The 23553-nt window shown below is 41.7% G+C and overlaps 1 protein-coding gene across 2 annotated transcripts; it reads left to right on the top strand.

Moving 5' to 3' along the window:
- Window positions 1–2848: 2848 nt before the first annotated feature.
- On the top strand, window positions 2849–23460 carry PRKAR1A (protein kinase cAMP-dependent type I regulatory subunit alpha). Of its 2 annotated transcripts, none has more exons than XM_065415365.1 (12): window positions 2849–2923; window positions 4938–5005; window positions 5869–6050; window positions 13532–13705; window positions 14489–14580; window positions 14844–14905; window positions 15465–15511; window positions 16470–16628; window positions 18036–18096; window positions 18629–18750; window positions 19591–19672; window positions 21459–23460. In XM_065415365.1, the coding sequence occupies exons 3-12, from the start codon at window positions 5874–5876 to the stop codon at window positions 21629–21631; spliced, it is 1149 nt and encodes a 382-aa protein (XP_065271437.1). In that variant the 5' UTR covers window positions 2849–2923; window positions 4938–5005; window positions 5869–5873; the 3' UTR covers window positions 21632–23460. The 2 variants fall into 2 exon arrangements, with proteins under 2 accessions (XP_065271437.1, XP_065271436.1); XM_065415364.1 differs by having other exon boundaries at window positions 2867–2958.
- Window positions 23461–23553: the final 93 nt, after the last annotated feature.

Genomic DNA, 23553 nt, shown 5'->3' on the forward strand with positions numbered 1-23553 from the left:
TACCCACGAAAGCTTATGCTCAAATAAATCTGTTAGTCTTTAAGGTGCCACCAGACTCCTTGTTCTTTTTGTAGATACAGACTAACACGGCTACCCCCTGATATAAGAAAGTAAGAGAAACCTAAAAGAAACAACACTGAGGCATGTTGTCGAGGGCTTGAAAAGTGACAGTGAAAGCATTAGCAGTTTGGGATGACAAAGGTCACACGTACGTTATACTCCAATTCTTGGTGCATTTAGATTTGTAGGGCACAACATAAATGGCTTCAATGGAATTAAACAAGAGATGAATTTTCAGCCTAAATATTCTCAAGCAATTGCAACAAAGGTAATATTCCTATTTATATAGAAATCAGCAGACTGAGGACCAACGTTCATTTCTTATTTTCTCGGTCTTTTTACATTACATGTGGCATGCATCAACCTACCCGAATTTTGAGAACTTGAGCAATTGCTTGGAAGCTTTAACCATACACAACTAACAAATCCAAACAGTGAATCTCAGATGATAAAGATCTGAAATTGTTTTATGAATGTTATAAAAAGCAGCTGAGACATTCATAGCAGATACTGAATCACACCCTGCAGCTTTAAACAAGAAGATGCTAGCAGCAAGGTCGTTTCTAGCTGTATAGTTGATGTTATTTCTATGGTGCCCACCACCTTGGTATTTAGGCTTCCACAAAGGGATGCTTAATTCTGAGAATTCACTCCCCCTTGATACAATAGTGCCTGAATTTGTTGACTATCAGACCACGTTGCAAAGCCTAAGTATTTTTCTGGGCTTCTCCAGTGGATCTGGCCTGTGGCGACGGGTGGTGGGCCAACTGGTTGATTGGGAGACTTCTTATTTTGGAAGGTCTTGTGAGTGCATATTGTCCTTTTTGGAACCAATTCTGGTACAATTTAGTGCTGTGCAGACTTCCCTACATCTCTGCAAATGCAGTTGCAGCATGACCCACCCTATGCCTGCTACATCGGAGATGAACCTATTCTGGGGTGTTTTCTCCTCTCCTACCAGACAAAGGATGAAGCTGCTCAATTCATTTCCATTGGAACACAATGTAGGATAAGAAAACACGGGAAGAAGACTGTAAGGGTGCAGTGCTGATGTCCTTAGCCACCCCTTACAGACCTGGTATCCGATCTATACGTGGTCCTGAGCCTGGCACCCAGCCCCCTACCTCTCAGCCTGCCAAGGCCCAAATGTGGGATGCAATCTATGACAAAGTCAAAAACGGAGACAAAATTATACATGCAGCAAATGCATAGTGGCGTAGGAGTGATTCCTTTGGTGCGAGTGACTCTGCCTAGAGCCTCAGCTACAGGAGTCTAAATTTCTGATGTTAATGATTCAGATAGGGCACTGAAGTGAGACACAGCAGACCTAGACTCCATGGCCCACGGTGTGACCTGGGGTAAGTCACTTCACAGCTACTTACCTCAGTTTACCCAGCAGTAAAGTGAGGATAACGATACCCCCTGTCTAAAGAACTTTGATTGACACTTTAATTTAATTTGACAGATGAAAAGCTGGACAATAGTGAGAGAGGCTGCCGGGGGAAACACCACAAAAGGGATGTGGGACACTGGGAACTTTGGGACTAAAATGAGTGACCTCCTTTGAATCCAGAGACACAGAGGTACGTCAAACCTGAACCAAGCCCTTAGGGCCTGGACCTGGCTCAGCCCAGATCCACTCCAGCCTGCCTATACTCGGCCACAAGACTCACACCTGGTGCAGGCTCAGCCAACTAATGCCCCTCACAGCCCATTCCCAGCCCTAATTCCCAGGGCCTATATCTAACCCCCGCCCAACCCAGCCTGCCTCTAATGTCCCATGCTCAGCCCTTACTGGGCCCTCAAAACCCATATTGAGCTTGGCCCACGCCTGGTTCCCAGAGCCCGTATCTAGCCCCAGCCCAGTCTGGCTCTCGTCCCAAGCTAGGGTGACCAGATGTCCCGATTTTATAGGGACAGTCCCGATTTTTGGGTCTTTTTCTTATATAGGTTCCTATTACCCCCCAACCCCGTCCCGATTTTTCACACTTGCTGTCTGATCACCCTATCCACAGCCCAGCCCGTGTTTGGATCTCAGGACCTGTGCCCTCGGGGCCAGTGCTTAGCCAAGGACATGCCTGGGACATGGGCCCTGTGCCCAGCCTGTCCCTCGTCCCCAGCCCAGCATCTCAGGGGCTTGTGTCCAGCCCCAATCCTCACCCCAAACCCAGTCCATGCCCGGTCTTCACATCCCATTCCCTGTGCCTGGCCGTTGGGGCTCGTACCCAGCCCAGATCCGGGGCCCTGTGCCCAGCCCGGCCACGCCCGTGCATGGTCCTTGGGGCTCGTACCGAGCCCAGCCCCGGATCCGGGGCCCTGTGCCCAGCCGGGATCCGGGACCCTGTGCCCAGCCCGGCCAGGCCTGTGCATGGCCCTTGGGGCTCGTACCCAGCCCGGATCCGGGGCCCTGTACCCAGCACGTGCTGGGCCCTCGTGCCGCGCCCGGCCCCAGCCCGCGCCGCCCACCACGGCCCCTTCCCGTGGCGCGGGCGGTAGCACCCCGGGGGAGGCTGGTGCACGGGGCGGGGCGCGGCGCTCCTTAAAGGAGAGGAGGAGGCTGGGCAAGGCAGACCCCTGAGGGCGGGGCGGGTTGCGGAGCCTTTTCACAGGGAGAAGAGCGGGGAGGACAGAACGGGGCGCCGTGGTCCCTTTAAGCGGGAGGCGAGGAATGTGTCGGCGGCTCCTTTAAGACGCTGACGGAGCGGTGCGTCACCTTTAAGGTTACCGGGGTGACGGCTCGCAGTGAGAGCGAGGCGCATTGACGTCAGGTTGGCAGGCGATTGGCTGAGGTAGCTGGTTTCCGGTGGGATCCGCCGCCGCCGAGATCACCACCGAGGCCGGAGTCCGGGTCGGGGGCACGGGGGTGAGAGAGGCTGAGGGAGCCGCCCGGACCCCGCGGTGAGTGCGGGCCCCCGGGTCCCGCCTCGCCCCGGGAGGCTTCTGGGCGGGAGCTGAGGCGGGCGGAGGCCCCGGGGAGAGGCCGCTGGCCCCACGGGGGAGCACGTCCGGAGCGGCGGGAGGCCTGGGCCCGTGGGCGAGGAGGCGGGACACGGGAGGAGATGCCGCGGGGGACGGTGGCGTGGAAGGCCCGGGGGAGGGGAGACGGGGCGCCTGTGGCCGAGGAAGCCCCCGGGAGGGCAGGGCACTGATGGGGGAGGGGAGGAGAAGGGGGGCGCTGGTGGCGGAGCGATCTAGGGGGGTAGGGGGAGGAGGGTAGAGCACTGGTGGGAGGTATGACCTGGGGGGGGGGGGGCGAGGAGGGCCCGGAGTGGGGGAGGAGGGGAGGGCACTGGTGGTGGTGGGGCACCCAGGAGGTGGGGGAGGAGGGCAGGGCACTGGTGGGGCACCCAGGAGGAGGGCACTGGGCAGGGCCTTGTTTTGGGGGGGGGGAAGACCTGGGGAACATGGGGCTGGGAGCAGTATAGTGGAGGTATGGTGTTATGGCCTCGTCTGGGAGCATGAGAATTGGGGGAGGTTTGCTATGCTGCCGGGGTGTGTGTGTGTTTTGCATGGGGTGGGGGAATCTTCACCCCCTGCGTGCACGTGCAGAAAGAGGAGGTTTAACTTTACTGACACGCACCCCTGAATGTGAATCCTGCCTTATCTGATCCCTGGGAGAGGATCGCTGCCTCCTGCAGGGAATCAGACTTGGCAGGGTTACCTTTTCCACCTGAATTGCAGGGACCCCAAGTTGGGGTAATTTGAAAGGAGGTTCCTTTATGTGCTGCACCGAACCCAGCCAATAAACCACAGGGCTTCCAAGTTTTCCTTCACTGAAAGTGAGAAGGTATTATAGGAAAATGTTATCTTTTCAGGGTTTACATTGGATGCTTCAATAAAACATTAAAAATCCATCACCTTTCTTAAAAGGATTTTTGCAAAGATTTTCAATGAGACACTTCAAATTTCACTTTTTTAAATCTTTCTCCTTCAGACTGTTGCTCCTTATAAATCCAAAACTAATCTCAGAATGAGGGAATCTCCCTCACAAATGGATGATGCTAATATTTCAGCTGCTGTTTGGGGGGATTCCCTCACCCCATGTGAGGAGCTTATTTTGTGGTTTGAATATATTCTGGTTGTTCTTCACATCAGGGTTCCACGTAGAGGGTTCAGTTTTGGCTCTGGAGATTGAACTAAAAATTAGAGATGGGCTCAAGGTCCAAAATTTGGATCAGGATTTGTAACTCCCTGAAGTATGGGGTTGTTTGGGTTCTCATAGTAAAGTCATTGCAATTGTGTATGGTGGCTTTTTTTTAATACATTTTATTGTTACAAAATGTAGAAAGTTCAAGGAAAAAATAGGGCTGGCTTGCTTGCTGGATATGTGCTCTATTGACATTGTTTTTTCACAGTAGTCTCTTTCAGCCACTAGCGACTCATGCTTGCTGTCTATCAGCATCATGATGCTTTTTCCATAGACTCTAATTTGCGGGCTGTCATGCCACAAAGTTACTCTTGGACATTTAATTAGGCTACTTATTGACCTTCAGCATGCAAGTTGTCAAAACAAAAGGGGTAACTGTAGAACTTTCAGGCAACCTTTCCTCAGTGTAAACCACATGTGTGTGTTGCATAAACACTACAATGTAGCTGCTTCTCTACGTACTTTTGTTGAGATAAGTGACAAGAATGCAACCTGTTTGAAGTGTTCTGTTCCAAATTAACTTTAGTCCTCCTATAATCTCTAGTAGCACATTTCAACGGAGCAGTCGTTAATGTTATATTGACTATATTGCTGTGTATGCTGTGTTTGTCAATCTCGTGCCTCAGAAACCTGTAATAGGACTGTAGCACTTGGATTTTTGCAGTGACTGTTCAGATGTTAAACATGCAACTTATTTTCTGTCTAAATTTTTTTTCCCTCCCAAAAGCAGATATTGGGATCAGCACACTTCATTATAAATTCTCTACATATCCACAGCTGTCCCTATCTGTGCCCCAGGTAACTTTCTTTACATGTGTGTTTATGTAACCTTTGAAAATGCCTTTTTAAACATATTTTTACTTTAGCCTTTTCTCTGTTAACCTTTTTTGAGAGCAACTTGCATAAACAAAAATTGGATAAAGTAACACTTATGGAAATTTTTACGCACTGGAAGTTATGCTACTAATAAATCCTATTAAGATCTGGCATTGTATGTAACGTTTTGAAATCTAATAGTTCTAATTACTGTGAGCATACTTCAGAATTAGTGTTTTAGTCTAAATGTCACCCCATTTTAGTTACTTTGAAGTAAAGAGCATCTCCATTGGGCAAACATCTGTATTTCCATGGCTTCTATTAGCTGTTAATGGCTACAACTACCAGGGAGCTGACTTTTGCTTTTATCTTAACAAGAGTCACCCTACTTCAAATATTTTTAAAACTTGCCTCTGTGGTGTGAGAGGGACTTCACTGGGGCAGGAAATCTGGGCTATAATTGACAGCCTATGCCCATATGAGTCCATGTCTTTCAAAATGCTCAGGGGGCCAGGGTTGCTGAGTTTCATTCAGCTGGGGAGCAGGGGTGGGGAGTGCGGGGGGGAACCTCTGCTCCTGTTGGGCCTGTGGGAATTTCTGTAGAGCAACCCAAGGTTCCCACTTCCTCCCAGATGCCAAGTACATCACCTCTCTGCATTGCTGGGCCAGAGCACAGACTTGGGAATTGAACATTTATTTTAATTACTAGCCCTGCAGGTAAGTTAGGGGTTTTTTAAAGCAAGATCACTGCAACAAAAGTTAATATGAAGCATAGCTAGGCAGCATGTCAGCTGGATCATCTTAGTTCTCCATGTAGTTCATATAACTTTTTTTCCCTTAAACAGCAGCAATGGCAGCCTCTAGCAGCAACACCAGCGAGGAGGAGCGTAGCCTCAGAGAATGTGAACTCTATGTCCAAAAACACAACATCCAGCAGCTTCTGAAGGACTGCATTGTACAGCTATGTACAGTCCGACCTGAGAGACCCATGGGATTCCTCAGGGAATATTTTGAAAGACTGGAGAAGGTAAAAATAAGTCTGCGGAGCCGGGAAGAGAATGCATTTATTTACAGTCTCTCTCATAGTTACTTAAAATAAAGACTGAGATTCAGATTTGACCAATATTTTTTTATTAGTAGTTTAAGTTTGAAACAGAAGCAAAGTATTTGTTTGGAAAAGAGAGTGTCTTTTCTATAGCTAAATGCCAGTTGCTCACTAGTGAAAAGCATCCCTATAGCAACCAAAAGTATGCCCATATGGCGGGGGGGGGGGGGGAGAAGGAGAGAAACTAGTAAGGAAACCGATTCAAGTTAGCTACTGAAAATAAAATCTGTCAGTTTGGTACTGGGGTCAATAGTGGGACATATGGCCTGATTTATGATGACCTAACTGATTAAATTTATTTTTATGTACAGCCCTGAAGTATTTTAGTGACGGGCATTCGACTTTTATATTGAGGCTAATTAATTTTCTATAGTGAGTTGTAGATATAATATTGATGAGGGGGAAAAATAGTAATCCTAGCCAGACTTGTTCATTGAGAACTAACATTTGGTGACTTTCCTCTTGTACTTCAACTGAGACTTGTACCCATATTTCAGATAGGTAAACTTGTCTTTGCTTTCTGTCCTGAACTCAGTGTTTCTGTTAAATGGCTGGTACATTCTGTCCCAGAGGTGAGCTAAATGATTCTTGCACACACCTTGTGTAAAGTACTCTGGGATCCTTGTGCATGGAAAGCACTGAAAATATGAGCCTCACATTCCAGTGTCCGCTTTTGCAACTAAGACTAGCCCCATTGAGTGGTTCATTATTTAATATATACCTATTTCTACTGTCTGAACATCTTTACAGTAGCATTTTTATGTAAGGTGTGATTAAGGGCAAAACTTGGTGTAACTGATCTTTTCTACCAGCATGTTTATATCTAGTACTTTTCTGTTGCCGGTTACTATCTGATATTCTGCATCTGCAAACCAATAGTCTTTGGTAAGTACTGTGGTGGCTATTGCTGTCACTTCACATTATATTCAGTTGCAGGCACTCTTCTCATTATTTGGATTCTGTAAATCCATATGTATGTTTTTCTCCCTTATTCTAATTCACTTTTGCTAATAGTTTTTCCCCTCTGTACTTCAATCTGTAGAATAGCGTAGATCAAACAGCATACAAACTGTGGCATCTGCCTTATGATTCCATCATGCAGACCACTGTTTAGTTATTGGATCCATCAGTGAATGCTGCAGGTTTTAATACAAACTCTACGATTGGGCACAATATCTGAAGAAAAACATCCCTTGTTTTGTGGCCAAGAACTGGGATAAACTTGTGTCCAACTTCCTACATTTTTAACCTGAATGTGTAGTTGCATCTTCAAGAACGGTCTCCATAAAATGCCTTTAGCAAACTACCCAACTCCTGTAAAGTTCACTGATTGTCAGTGTGGGGTTTGAGTTACTCTAATCACAAATAGATCCTAAATTCTGCATTTCAACACTTTTTAGTGTAACTGTTTTGAATATTGCAAAATAATTACCTTTTATTGCATTTAGTTCACAGTATATAGCTAGAATAACTACTGGGATTAGACAAAATTAGAATAACTAAAAGGGGAAAAGACAAATGTTTCTGTGTAATAGGCTAACATGCAGCGAATGCAATATTTAATCTGACAAAAGAAGCTCAAATTCCTTTTTAGTAAGACAACAGGTCCTGCTAGCTCTGTACTTAAGTGTATGTATTCGTCCATGTTGAAATAACTCAAGAAGGTTTTTTTGTTTCAAATGTAGTAAGCTGTATTCACTCTGAGTCCAAACCTATAAGAAGGTTGAAAATAATAGTAATTCAATATTTACATTTTCCCCTAAATGGATTTTTGTAAATTTCAGTAAAGGTCCTTTAGTACTATCAAAGATAAATCACCATATATAATGTTAACTGATTCTAGTGCAATCGCTTTATTTTATTTATTTATCTCTCTCATCTCAAATGAAAGCATGATATGAATTTAAACACTTTGCTTGTCTTGAAGTCCATTTTTATATGCAGACTTGTATTTAAAAAAAAACAAAAAAAGTACTCTTCTCTAACTAGTTTCATCCATTGGGCCCACGGATTCTAAACTTGGCCTTAGTCTAACCAGGTGTCATAACGCCTAAATAGCTATCAAATAACAGATCAGCAAAGTTTTAGTCTAGCACAGGATGTCCTTTGACATCTGTGGCTGAAGAGCACAAGTGCTAAGCACTATTATTAATCACCTTCAACTTCTGGGTGAGTGAAGAGATTTGCGAAGGAATGTGGCCTTTGGACCTTAAGTTCTATTTTGTCAGAGATGCATCTTGACCTATCTGTTGATATACCCCCGTAACCCTGTTAAATGGGGGAAGATAGAGGCTGCTGTGGCAATATGGACAAAAAACATACTAGTAAGAAACATTACTTTAAAAATTGAGGCTAAATATATAGCTGAAATAAAGATCACTGTTCAGCTCTTCCTTTCTGTAGTTTTATATTTCTGATTACCTCTTCCACATGATGTATCTCTAACCATGATTCATTATTTTATGTCTTAAAAAATTAGCTTCCATCTGTTTGAAAAAGTCCGTGTCAAAACTTTTATTTATTTATTTTATTTATATATATATATATATATATATATATATAAAAAAAAATATTTTTAAATTCCTGCGTCCAACTTATCTATAGGAATTCAAGCCTTTCTTCTTCCTATAAAAGTAATTTGGTGAAGAATGCTTCCATATGAACCAAACTACTACACTTTAAATAAAATGTCCATGTAGTTGGTCTATGTGTAGCAGACTAAGACCTTTTGTGTGTATTCTACTCTGCAAACATGTGACTTACTTAACACCAGTGAAGAATAATAAGTTACTAGCTACACAATGCAGTGCCTGGCCTCATACTCTGGCTTATGAGCTGTAGAAGCTTTGTGTAGATAATGCAAAGGTCACTACTACAGTCCATTAGGTAATTGTTAAAAAATGGGCATAATTGTCCATGGGGATAAGTACACTTTTTAAAAAAATACTGTCAATATATAACTGTGTAATACAAAAACAATTTTAATTGTCCTGTTCCCTTGTGCTGTGCCATGCTCTCCCTCCCTCCCCGCCCCCCCCCCCCCCCGCCCGCCCCCGCTGCCGCCGCCAAACACTCTCCCATGCTTAGGAATTACAGGGCACTTGATACAGTGAGTGACTTATGTACAAAACACGGGCACAATGAGGTTATTTCCCTTAAATTCACCTTGCTGTTGTGGATTTAAAGGAGATCTTCTAACATTCCTTGTTTTAGCATTAAGCCATCAAATGCTAACTTTTTTCCCCAGATGTCTAGAGTGGCATGCTGATTTGCTGGCATCCATTAGAAGTACAAATTGCACAGAAGCAATGGAGACTACTGAGTCACTTAATGAGGTCTGGGTTCAGAAGTATTTAAAATATCTAACTGTGCATTCCAATAGTTCTGAAACTGAAAGAGTACTTCCTATAATGGCTGATTTCAAAATGGTAGTTTTGTTCCTAGATAGAACTCTACCTTCACAATACTGTGTGTGTGTGTGTGTGTGTGTGTATATATAATAAAAATATTTTTTATAATGTACACTCATTATACAGACTTGTATTACATTTTCTAGATATTTGGTCATGTAACAATTTTTTTTTTTAAATTAACTGTTAAATGTTCTTTGCTTGACTGTCCACAGTAAAATGCTCTAAATTGACTCTAATGCCATCATTTTTTGTGTGAACAGTTAAGACCCCAGTCCTGAAAGCTGTCAGAGCAGCTTGCAAGATCAGGGTCCAAGTCAGCAAATGACACCTTAATACAGGCTTAATGCATAAGTTACCTTCACTGATAAAATTGTCTTCCTTTTTTTGAGGAATGTGACATCCCAGTAATTATATGGTTATTCTCTTGCCAGTCCCCATGCAAAACGTTTCTGTCCAATATCTAGCTGCAATATATAGCCTTTATAAACTGAGGAAAAGTGGAGTTTTTATGAGCTATTGTTATCACAAATTGTGATTAGATTGTAAACTCTCTGGGGCAAGGACTGCCATTTACTAAGTTTGTACAGGGCCTAGTACAGTGGCTCTCTGCCCTACAGTAGCACCTAAAGGTCTCAACTGATATAAATGACTTAACACCTGAAACTATAAAAGGGATGCTAGTTAAAATACTACTTCTGTCTGGTATAACATCTTCGATCGCTGAAAGAGAGAGTAATTTAGCAAGATACATTTCTACCTCTTCAGTTTTATTTAGTAAATTTGAAAGCATTTAGTGTATAGTTAGTTTCACTGTGTCCCCTGTATCATAAGTCAGTTACCCTATTGTTTGATTGGACCTTTCACATGGGAGAGAAATCATATTTTTTAAAAAGAGAATATGAATGTTGAATGACAAGATTTGGAAGGGTAATTTGTACTTTCAGTACTCCTAACTCTTAAACTTACTGGACTTCAAGTGGTGTTCCTCCTGATATGTCTATAGTATTGGAACAAACAGAGTGGACCTTAAGTATCAGAGGGGTAGCCGTGTTAGTCTGAATCTGTAAAAAGCAACAGAGGGTCCTGTTACAAACATTGAATCTATCTCCCCTTGTAAGTATTTTCACACTTGCTTCTTATCAAACTGTCTGTACTGAGCCATCTTGATTATCACTTCAAAAGTTTTTTTTTCTCTTACTTAATTGGCCTCTCAGAGTTGGTAAGACAACTCCCACCTGTTCATGCTCTCTGTATGTGTGTGTATATATATCTCCTCAATATATGGTTCACTCTATATGCATCCGAAGAAGTGGGTTGTAGCCCACGAAAGCTTATGCTCTAATAAATTTGTTAGTCTCTAAGGTGCCACAAGTACTCCTGTTATTTTTTAGAGGGTCCTGTGGCACCTTTAAGACTAACAGAAGTATTGGGAGCATAAGCTTTCGTGGGTAAGAACCTCACTTCTTCAGATGCACCTTGTGTCACAGATAAATAGATAGAAAGTTGTTTTTAAATTATATGTATATTCTGAGTATGTGTATGAGTATCCTTGGAAATGGGCTGTGGAAATTGAGTGAATGTTTGCAGATGTTGTCATTATATATGCCATAGAAAGGATGCTGTCACATACTGTAGTTTTTAAACCCAACCCTTATGTCATTGAACTATTTTTAACAAAATCTGAGTGTAATGGACTCTTCCCTAAAAATAGAAAGAAATAAGTTTAAATATCCCCCAACTCTTTGAAACATCACACATTATTTCATTCCTCCATGAGAAGCAGGAAGTGAAACTGATTAAACAGGCCAGTGGAGTTTCTTTGGCCAGCAAAGAAGCATAAAATGTAAACTCGCTGTAATGTTTATCTGATTTCTTTCTTTCCAAAGCACTCTGGTTATACATAGCATTTAAGTGGCATTGCATGTATATCCGGAGTGGAGGATGGCAGCCAAGCAGAACTCTGCCCGGCAGTACATGGGAGGGGAGAGTTCGGTCAAGGATGTTGGATCAGAGCCTGCAATTAAGTGCCCTGGGATCCAGGCACAGCAGATAGTTCCTCAGTTTTTAAGGTCTTATCCCAAAGTCCCATACCAAAATGCTTGGAAAACTTAGCTGAAGCTGTCATGATTTTAAATACTTTGGTACCACTTTTGGTTCTAGCAATATCAAATCTGCTACTTAATTCGTTGTCTACACTGCAGCTAGCAGTGTGATTATTGCAGCCAGTGTTGGCTTGAGCCAGCCAAGTGAGTGCAGATCCAGGGCATCAGACTCTCTCAGCTAGCCTGAGCCACTGCCAGTGCAGCAACATCCACACTGCTATTTTTGGTGCGCTAGCTTGAGCTGAGCTAGTGGAAGTTTGTCTACCTGCACTAGGAATAGCACCTCCTACTTGCAGTGTAGACATACCCTGAGTCAACTCCTTCAGTGCATATATGTTATACTGCACAGGATCTTTTCAGGGAGGATAAGGCAAAGCACCACATTTATTGGTAATACATGTATCAGTCAACACTGTATCATATGCATATGATATATATTGCGCGCACACACACTCCGTCTTGTTGTTGTTACCAACTAGTTGCTCCCCTTAACTTCACTGGCCAGGTGAGTTAGATGGGGGAGAGGTGGAGCTGGGCTTCTGTTGATCCGGATCAATGCTCCGATGTTGACAAGATGAGACCTGGGATCCTCTACAAGACACTTCACATTTATAGCAGCTGCCCTCTCATGCAGATCTATACCAGATGCAAAATCTGTGTCAGTTGGTCATCCTTGGCGCTTCCTTCTGGGTGTTGTCTTAATGCTGCTACATTTATTTTCAAAGAGGGTGTTCAAAAGAAGGTGCTTGCTTCTAACTCCCAAGGCTGTCAATATGTCTGATCTTCTTTAATGAGCCCACTTGACAAGTTCTATTGTTCTTGGGTCTGACTTCCATCTTCTCTCCCACTGTTGCAGCTGTCTGGAGGTGCTTGCCTTCCATGCCTTGCTCATTCACACCTCATTAATTCAACAGGGCAATTGATTAAAAGGGGGGAGATCTTATTCTACTAGCGAAAAGACATTTTTCTTCTACCTTAAGTATCCTTGGGGACTATAACGTTATACCAAGGCTCAATAGAAAGTTTATATATAAGGATTTGAGTTCCTATATCAAAGGACTTGATACAAAGTTGTATGAAAATAGAGGTGTTATATGGGAAGACTTAATACAAGGTTATATGAAGAGGCATAATACAAAGTCATATGAAAATGATAGTTATGTGAAGATGCTTAATGCAGAGATTTATCTACATATAGAGGAACCAGTATTCTGGGTGACTGACTAGCTAGATTTAACTTTATTTCAGTTCTAATAGTCTGGTGTGTCTCTCACTCATTCAACTTGACAAGTAATCAGTATGGAAAGTATATAACTCTTTTTTATAAAAGCTAACAAATCTGTGGCTTGGAATGTAAACCAATGGCTGGATTTATGAACACGAACATCCATCCAATAACACATTTATGTTTCTGTTAAAATAACCTAAGGTTATTAAATACCAACTTGGTCAATGACTTGACCTTGTTTTCTAGCTGCTTCTGTAACATGGTTTTCTGGGTAACTGCTCTTGTCTTTGAAAGCAAAAAAAAAAAAAAAAACTCAATCCAGGGAAAAACTACTGGGCTCACTTGTTGAATACATCCGATGCAAGCAGCGGCACTTAAAAAGCAGAGTTCCTCCATTGTGTGTTGGTTACGTCATAAGAGTGGGGTGAAAGTGCCAGTTTATTTTAATAAGGGAAATAGACTTTGAATGACTCTTGTGTCTGTTATGCTGCTTTAAAACACAGCAGCCTTACTGTTATAGAAGTATCTTCCCGTCTGCCGTAGTATGAGATTAATAGTAGAGAGGAATCTCTTATGTTGGCAGACTGAACTGGAATATGATATGTAACTACATTTTTACCCTTGGATTATGTGACACGGAAACATCTCCTTCCTGTTTAGGAGGAAGCAAAACAGTTGTTGAATCAACAGAAATCTGGGTCACGCTCAGACTCGCGTGAGGATGAAATCTCTCCTCCTCCACCTATGAACCCTGTGGTGAAGGGCCGAAGAAGACGTGGGGCCATCAGTGCAGAAGTCTACACAGAAGAGGATGCTGCATCTTATGTTAGAAAGGTGACCTACACTTTAACCATTGCCAAATCTCAGCTTTGGTCATATCTAGGCCTCTCTGTTATCCAGGGGCCATATTGCTGTCCTCTGTGAAAAGCCCTGTTTGTTGCCCCAGTGATGTTACATAAATGCATACCAAACCACTGCAGCTTTGTGCATGATTTCTGGATAGTACTCAGCTGGTGTGGCCTTGCTAACCCACATGGTAGGTCTACAAAGCAGTCCTGCCAAGCCGTGCATGTTGTTTACTCTGGGTTGTAGCCTGTGATGCATGGTAACGAGGCTTTGGTTTCACTTGAGCCATTCCTACTTCTGGACAAACCGCATCCTGTTCCGCTGTCTCACTCCATAAAATCTTTGGCTATGTTTCCTCTTGTTTCTTGTCTCTGGCAGAATTTCAGTACAGTGCACCATTATGGTGGAGCAGCTTTCTTCCATCTTGTATGGGTATATTACTACTTGTTTTGAGCAAACCCAGGTCAAAACAGATCCTTGGTGTCTGTGGGAGAAATTGCAAACTTCAGCATGGAATTATATAGTTAACCTTAAGAGATCACTTATGCTATTTTCTTTATACTGACTCAAACAGATCTTTTAAAAAAAAAAAAAAAATTGACACGCTTTTCCTCTTCTTTCTACAGCACTTGAAAGAAAAAATGAGGCCATACAAAATGTTGGCTAATGTTTTATTGCGGTAATTGGATTCATTTAGTTGGCCAGCTAAGTGCAAAGATTTTTTCTTCAACATTTATAATCAGAGTTGCTTTGGTTTTGATTATGCTCTAGGTTATTCCTAAAGATTACAAGACTATGGCTGCTTTGGCTAAAGCAATTGAGAAGAATGTGCTATTTGCCCATCTTGATGATAACGAAAGAAGGTAGGAGCTAATCTCTTAATCTGGCTCTGCTTTGCTATCAGTATGATTTCACTGTCGCTTTTTTTAAAGCTTTTAGTGTTTTAAAGAACAAACATTCTAAACAAATCACAACATGCAAAACTGAACAGCTTTATGGGAACAGTCAGTCCAGCCACATCAATAACTGGAGAGATCCTGAAGAATCTCTCTCAAATGTCTGTACTAACACCTGTGCATATAACAGGCAACCAAACTATTGATAACTTTGAAAAAATCTCTTCCAGTGACATCTTTGATGCTATGTTCCCAGTCACCTACATTGCAGGCGAGACTGTGATCCAGCAAGGTAAGTGACAATGCTTGCATTGATAACTAAACAATTTGTAGGTTGTGAGAAGATTCTGGATCTATGGGTTTGTTGTTCTGCTCTTACAGCTGTAAGAACGCTTGTTGGTAGACCTTGCTTGCTTTTTATGTGAACCACAACTTACGTTGGGGGTGGGAGTGGGGAAGTGGGAAAGGAGAGTGGAGCCACTGCAGGTAGTCCCTGTCTGTATCAGCAGCTTAAACGCTTTTGATGGTTCTAGAGTATACTGGGTGAATTTACTGGGGAGAGGTAATGCTGCTGCTCTCTTTCACAACAGCAGGTGTCCCTTTCACAGGTAGGATGAGGAAATGTGCCTGTGGTGACACATTTTTCCAGAATAAAATAGGCAATGCACATTTTTTTTAGCCCTATTGAGGCATCTTCTGGCAGGCCTGGTACTGAGGGTTAATGTATAAACCCCCAAAGTGCCTTTTTAATATTCCTCTGCCATTTTTATAAAACATGAATCACTTTACAGTTTTGGTTGTTTTTTTTTTTTTTTTTGACTGAATTTTGTATCTTTTTTCTTTTTCTTTAGGTGATGAAGGAGATAACTTCTACGTTGTCGATCAAGGAGAAATGGATGTAAGCTTTAATAATGGCTGAGATTTTAATTGTATTAACTGCAAATGTATCTACCCCTTGCAGAAATACTGGTAACATCTTGAGGCCATTCTTTGTGTGGAAATGAGAACTTATTTTTTCTCTGGCCGAACTGTTCTGTTATCCGTTCTTTCGGGATATTCCGTTAGAACAGGATCCTTCTCAAGAAAGCTTATTTTGTCTGTTACTCTTTGCTCCTTTTGAGCAGCTCTGTGGATGTGACTGCCCAACTGTGCAGAATATGTTCATCCTATATTGTGTGACTCCAAATGAACAGTTTGAATGCTGACAAAATGTTTCATGCTGTATGAGCACAGAAACAAAGGGAGAGGGAGTATACCGGGGTAATCAATGATTTATTTATTTATTGTCAAGGTCCAACTTTCTTGGTCAAGGTATAGTCAAGGTCCAGTCTCCAGAGACAAAAATAACAATAATGCTGATAATAAGTAAATAGACTTTTGCAGTCCGTTCAAAAGCATCTGGCCCACCTATTGACTACCTCTGGAGTATACTCCTGTAGTTGAGGCACAGGACTAGTAAAGACAGACCTGTGTTTTATCCAATTTTTGCCATAACCTCTTGTGATCTTTTCTCTGTTTCCCAAGCTGTAAAACTGAGTTAATACTTCACAGGTCTATCAAGTTCTGAGACTTAAGTTCACAAATCCTTGGATGAAAAATGGAACATACCTACGAAGAAGTATTGTGATAGTACATACAAAGACAGTCCTTTCCCCAAAGTCTTTGAAATCTCAGTACAACCTGGAAATGGTGCCAAATTCATGATTAAATAATCTCCAGTCTTTCAGGAGTGATCTAAACTAGAATATTTCCCTGTGTAATATAGTCTAAAAATATAGCACAGAATAAGAGGAAATTTTAAAGTATCTTTGTGGCCAGTTGTTTGCCCTTGTTGACCAATATGTATTTCCTTTCAGGTATACGTGAACAACGAGTGGGCAACCAACGTTGGTGAAGGTGGCAGCTTTGGAGAACTTGCCCTGATTTATGGAACACCCAGAGCAGCAACTGTCAAAGCAAAAACAAATGTGAAATTGTGGGGTATTGACAGAGACAGCTATAGAAGAATCCTTATGGCAAGTTCTTTTTTTCTTGTTTTGAATGTATGGGTTGTGCAGTTAATTCAAGGTAGCATATTTACTAAACAGAAATGTCTTTTTGTGACCTTGAGTGATCATTCCAGTTACTCCTGGTCACTAGGCCCTCTGTCTGCGTTGTACTGCAGAGGGACTCGTATCTTGGATAAAAAGAAACTTTAGACTCTCTTAGGGCTGGTCTATGCTGGGGGGGGGATCGATCCAAGATATGCAACTTCAGCTACGCGAATAGCGTAGCTGAAGTCGAAGTATCTTGGATCGAATTACCTGGGGTCCAGACGGCGTGGGATCGATGGCCGCGGCTCCCCCGTTGACTGCGCTACCGCTGCTCGCTCTGGTGGAGTTCCGGAGTCGACGGTGAGCGCGTTCGGGGATCGATATATCGTGTCTTAACGAGACGCGATATATCAATCCCGGATAAATCGATTGCTATCCGCCGATACGGCGGGTAGTGAAGATGTACCCTTAGGTCATGACTAGTAACCATGCTGTCATGCACACAGATTTTGTGTGCGTCTGGCAAGAAGGGGAGGGAAAGATTTTGAGTGTCTTGTTAGGCCAAGACAAATCTTAAATTACAAATGCAGTGTTTAAATATCAGCACAGATACCATAATAATCAATCTGCTATAACAGTGTGATTGCTCTTGTTGGACTTTAATTCTCCTACTCTCTTAGCCTGCCACTTTGCTGGTCTGTGTTTAAATAGTCATAAGCAACTACAGTCAACCATGCAGCCTAGAATAAACATGAGGCTGATCCAGCAATCCTTACTCCTGCCAGTAGTCCCTTAAACTCCAGCATTATTATTCACATGAGTAAGGGTTGCAGTATTGGCCTATAAATTATGTAAAGCATTGATCATAATGGATATGGGCAAATCTATAACTCTTATCAAAGTTCATTACAAGTAGAATGCTTTTTTAAGTATTTAGGGACAGTCTATTGTGCAAGCCTTTGCCTGAGTGCCTTCTGAGAGGTGCTGAGCACTCGGATCTCACTGAAGTCAGAGATTTGAAGGCACTGGCACTTAGCAAATTTGGTCCCTTAAAACAGAATATACACCTCTACCCCAATATAACGCTGTGCTCAGGAGCCAAAAAAATCTTATCGCGTTATAGGTGAAACCGCGTTATATCGAACTTGCTTTGATCCACCGGAGTGCACAGCCCTGTCCCCCACCCCCACCCCGGAGCGCTGCTTTACCGCGTTGTATCTGAATTCATGTTCTGTCAGGTCGCGTTATATCTGGGTAGAGGTGTATTAAGTCTTGTTGAATTGTGTGGCCTTTTTTGTGGCTTATCTTTAACTTTAAAACTACTACAAAATATGAGTAGAAAATAAGTTTATCTTGGTGTTTGTCTGGATTTTTTTTTTTTTTTAACAGGGCAGTACATTGAGAAAGAGAAAGATGTATGAAGAATTCCTTAGTAAAGTATCTATATTGGGTGAGTGAGAAGGTTTCACTTTAAACTTCGATGTAATGGCGGATTGTAATGAGGTGGATACCCAGTTAAACCTCTGTAGTGGTAATCTGTTAAAACCAGTTCCATAGTGGTGTGCTGCTTTTTTTGGATAATCCTAAGGCAATGTCTACACTACACTTATGTCGGTGTAACTTATATTGCTCAGGGGTGTAAATAAGTCATCCCTCTCCCCCAAGCTACATAAGTTTCACCAGGCTAAGTGCCGGTGTGGATAGTGTTATGTCAGCGGAAGAACTTCTCTTGCCTACATAACTGCTGCTGTTGTTGGGGTGGATTATTTAGGTCGAGAGGAGAGCTCTCTCCCATTGGCTTAGAGCAGCTATACTAGAAAGCTGCTGTAAGTTCTCTAGTGTAGCCATAGCCTAAGACCATTATTATTAAGGTCTTGATTTTTACAAATGGGTATTACCAGAGAGAGAGAGTAATGTTTTGAGTGTGGGAACAGATACTGCATGATGCATACTAAAAGACTTGGACTGTTGACTTTGTTTAGAATCTCTAGACAAGTGGGAACGTCTCACTGTAGCTGATGCCTTGGAACCGGTACAATTTGAGGATGGACAGAAAATTGTGGTGCAGGAAGAACCAGGAGATGAGTTCTTTATTATCTTAGAGGTGAGTGAATGTTACTTCTGCTTAGTATGTTGAGTTACACAAAACGAAACACCTGGTTCTAGGAATTTATTTTATTCTCCTTGTGTCTGAGAATGATGTGACTAAAACTTACACTTTTGGGTGCCCAGGCAAGGTGAATGTAAACTTGCTTTGCTGTATTTACAAATGGCACTTCCAAGAGAGTGAGGTAGCTGGTCTAGCCCGTAAATTAACCCACTCAAGTACCTGTTAGCCGAGGGAATTGGAAACCCACCAAAAGAGGATATCTAGGGTGTAAAACTGTTCTGGTCCTATACCTGAAAGTAGCTGTAGGTGTTCGGGTACGTGCTATAGTGCGTCTCTAGATAAGCAAGCATCTCCAGAAACTGTCTTGCTAGTTTCATAGTATATGAACCACAATATTTCTAATCACCTATTTTTTTTTTTAAGTTGTCATGATAATCCATAGTATCACCCTCCCAGACCTGCACTATTTCCCTAATTTTTTTGAATACAGAGGAATAGAACAGGAGATGGCTAGTAATGTTTGTTATTGGTTCCATTATCTCTTGAGTGTTTCCTGCTAATCAAATTATAAGATGCCTGTAAAGTAACAAAGAAGTCAGTAGGAATTCTATGATGCATGTAAGTACCATCCTAAGGGGATTTAAAGGAGAGACCCAGAGGACCTTTGTTTTAATATGAATGGATAGTGAAATATACGTGAAGTGTGTAATGGGGTTTTTAATGGATAAGACACTTCCTGTGTGACACACTGCAATGAAGCTGAGTTCTTGTGGAAGTTAAGATGTTTCAAATGATATTGGCAAACTCCTTTTACTAATAACTGATTTATTAAAGGGCACAGCTGCAGTATTACAGCGGAGGTCGGAGAATGAAGAATTTGTTGAAGTGGGCAGACTGGCGCCTTCTGATTATTTTGGTGAGTTACATTGCTGCAGGTGTAATTGGCTGCACTGTTATTGTGTGTCTCCATAGTTGCGTGATATCTCTCTTACTGTGGGTTAAGAGGGTGGTAGTAGCAGGATGGGTTTGGTTATTTGCCAATTGTTCGAGAATATCTGTTTTGATTAACTACACTGATAATCCTTTGAGTACCATGTAAATGACTAAAAGCTCAGAAGTCCCTGTATTGTGGAAAGGTGGTACCATCTCCTTTAGTTCCAAGGTCTCAACCATCTTCCATTATGAAGACCTCTTTAACCTCTGTATTTTTAGCTTAAAAATTGATACATTGATAGCAAAGGAAAATATTTAGTTGGGTAGAATATAACATTTACTGATTTATGGAAAACTATGTAAATTGTTCAGCTTCAAATGAAGTCTTTCATGTACATACACATTTTCTTCAGAAGGGCTTTAATGTTTATATGTTGCATCTGTTAAGGTTGTGACGAAATATACATTTCTTTATATTTAAGACTATATTTTGTGGGTAATGTAAAATTGGATGTTCTTAACTGTAAATTACTTTGCTTTTTGAAGGGACACTAACTTGATTGTGGGTTTTTTGTTTTTTTAATATGTTGACTGACTTTTTTTGGGTCCAGCCCTCTTTAAATAGCGCAGTAAATAGTTTTGAGTTGTGTCCGTTTTTGCTTTATTTTTAACTCCTCTGCTGAGGTTTAAAGAAATATCTTGGAATGGCTTCAGAGCAATGCCAAAAGTGCCCAGGCCGTCTCTCCCTCTCCCTTCCTTTTGTGCGGCAGCCTACCTATGGCCTATTCAGTTTTTCAGCTTTGCTGGTACTTTAATTCGCATTTAGCCTCTTGGAGAGCCTGAAGAACATGCAGAGGCGTAGTAATATGCAGGGTCCTCAGGCAGATGCATGAAACTGGAAGTGCAACTTACTATCAAAAAACCATTGGGGTTGAATATATGCAGAGTAATGGGGAGGGGGGGAATGTCTATTTCCTCAAACTCTTCACGTTCGTATTTGTAGGGGTTACTGTTGCTACACATAGGTGCAGACTATTCGGATGGAAATAAAATTGCCAAGTTGAACATGTCTCTGTTCTAGGTATTTAGGGTCTGTGATAGGTAATTGTGGTGTTACTTAACAACTGTAACAGGTTTTTGAGACAAAGCTTTTTGACTTTGTGTTTTTTCTTAAATGGGAAGCTAGAGGTTTCCCAATATGGGATCTCCATTACCCCACTGCCAAAGCCTATCTAAACTAAGGGAACTGTTATCTCTCAAATTAGTAGTTATAGATTTCAGAGCTGTTTGTATTCAAATGGTGCTTTGTTCGTTTTTACATTAAAAAGATGTCCTTTGATACCAGGTTCTACAATCCTTATGTATTGATAAGATAAATAAACAGTCATTTCTACATGTTAATAACTATGCACGTGCTTTACTGTAAACAGTTACTTTTTTGTTAACCACTCATTCACTAGAAAAATGACTTGGACCTCCTATGAATAGTGAAACCTGTACAAATAGACAGTGCAGCAAACTGTCCTGAACACCCCAGAATATCCCCAATTTTTTTTCAAATACAAGTCTACCTTCATAGACACTATTCTTGAAGCAGCTGACTTGACAATCCCTTGAATGGTTTCTAAACTGATTGCATTTTTAATACAACTCTATTCACAGATCTTTCTGATCAGTGCTAAAAACCCGGCATTTTCTTCTCTGCACTCTTTTAAATAGTGTGGTAGCTACAATTCTTTTAACCGTGTTCTCACTTTCTGTCGTCCCAGGTGAAATAGCTCTATTGATGAACCGTCCTCGTGCTGCCACAGTCGTTGCTCGTGGCCCATTGAAATGTGTAAAGCTTGACCGACCCCGATTTGAGCGTGTCCTGGGTCCGTGCTCGGATATTCTCAAACGAAACATCCAGCAGTACAACAGCTTTGTATCCCTGTCTGTCTGAAATTTTGCTCCCTCTCAAATACATGCTTCACGAATGCAGACTGCTTTATTCCCTTGTGCAGAGCCACACGGCCACTGGCATTTGCAGCTTCCTGTCTGTTTAAAGAAAAATTGCTTTATCAAAGCATCGTTTTTATTTTAGAGCATTAGTTCTGTGCTCTCTATCCCGTTAAATAGAAAGAGTTCTATGGAGACTTTTGCTGTTACTGCTTCTCTCTATGCAATGTCTAGTGTCCGAGTTGGGCCATTGCTGCCTTGCTTTTTGGTGAAGAGATCTCCTGGCACCCAGCTAATTGCCATAGAGTAAGGATGTAACAGTGGAAAATATTTTTTTTACAGATACTTTTCAAATTGTTCATATTTTTAGGCTGTGGTCCTAATCTACTGTATTTCTTTTCAAAAGAGAACTGCCCTTATAATTGAGCTTCTCTAGATTTAAATTTTCTGGGTACTGTAATCCTCAGTTCAATCCTGAGGCATCAGCTGCTAGTACAGCCACAGTTGGAAGCTAGCAGTCGCTCTGTACCCTTGTCTACTGATTCAAGATTGCTTGGTTATGTTTTGTCAGGTTTCATGTAAAAGCTTTTAAGGTTTATAGTTCTGGTCAACTGCTGCAGATATTACTTAGTTCCCTGACTCTCACGGCAACTGATCTTTGCCTGTCTTGTTGTCAGCTGTGGATTCACCCCTCTAGAACATACCTGTTCATAACCATAGCCAAACTTTGGGTTAAACACTTCAGTCACTTGTCCTTAGACTGGCACAAGAATTGTACAACTACCCAGCTAGTGCCAAATAGAAGTTTGTGCTCCGGATGCAGGGCAGGAATTGGAAGCGTACATTGTTTTGCCCTGTAACTTTTGCTTGCTACTTATTTCACAGTTGACTCTGTCCTTCAAAAGATTCTTTGCTCAGTTAACTCCTTGGTACCCGGGAAACTAATTTTGCCTGTTCACAACCAGCATCAGATGCAGGGTGGAGCAGCTAGCCCAATGAGACGAATGGGGATGCTGGGGAGAATGTGAGGCAGAAAAAGTGAATGTTTTGGTTATTCCTGCTACTCTGTTGTTTTAAGTATATATATATTTTTAAACCAACCAGAAGTTATTTTACCTTTTTAGTTTTCATTTTAAAGTTAGTCTGAACACACATACTGCATCTTCTGTTTCCTGCCCAGCTTTTCAGATTCACGTGAGAAAATATTTTACATATTTTTGGAACCTGTTGCTGAGTCTTAAATGTATTTCAGTATTTACCAGCTTTGTGTTGTATTATTCTGTGCATACCAATATTACCCAACAAATTTGACTGAATTCCACAGTTCAATAATGTAGGCAACTTAAGGCTTCCTTTAAACTGTAATTTATATAAACTAGAGTAGGGTTGTATTTGGGAGTGACAGCAAGCATTTTTGTATTCATTATGCAACTGTTTCTAATGATGGCTCCCTTCTTTTTTCCTTTCTGAGGTAATTGAACATGGTAGACTACTTTCCAGGCTTGTAGACATTTTAAAAATGTCTGCTCATCAGACATAAATACAAAGTTGAGGGTATCCGGTCTTTGCGGTTTTAGGGATATATCAGAGTCCACAAACTCCCTGTGATTGGATTAATTGTAAACTGCTTACATTGAGTGAACTATTTGTTTTTCAGAAGATCTTTGAGTGGAGGATTCCTATCAGTGCTCTACAGGAGTAAACAAAACTAGTTTTCTAAAACTGTTTTCTTCAGTTTTCGGTCTAACTAGGTTTTTTCTTCATATATTTTAGTTACTTTGAAGCTTGATTTGATCCTTGTTGAAGCACCAAAAAAACAAAACAAAAAACCACCTCCGTAAACTAGCAACAGAGGGTCCTGTGGCACCTTTAAGACTAACAGAAGTATTGGGAGCATAAGCTTTCGTGGGTAAGAACCTCACTTCT

This window comes from Emys orbicularis, chromosome 13, assembly GCF_028017835.1.
Source record: "Emys orbicularis isolate rEmyOrb1 chromosome 13, rEmyOrb1.hap1, whole genome shotgun sequence".
In the NCBI taxonomy this organism is placed as follows: Eukaryota; Metazoa; Chordata; order Testudines; family Emydidae; genus Emys; species Emys orbicularis.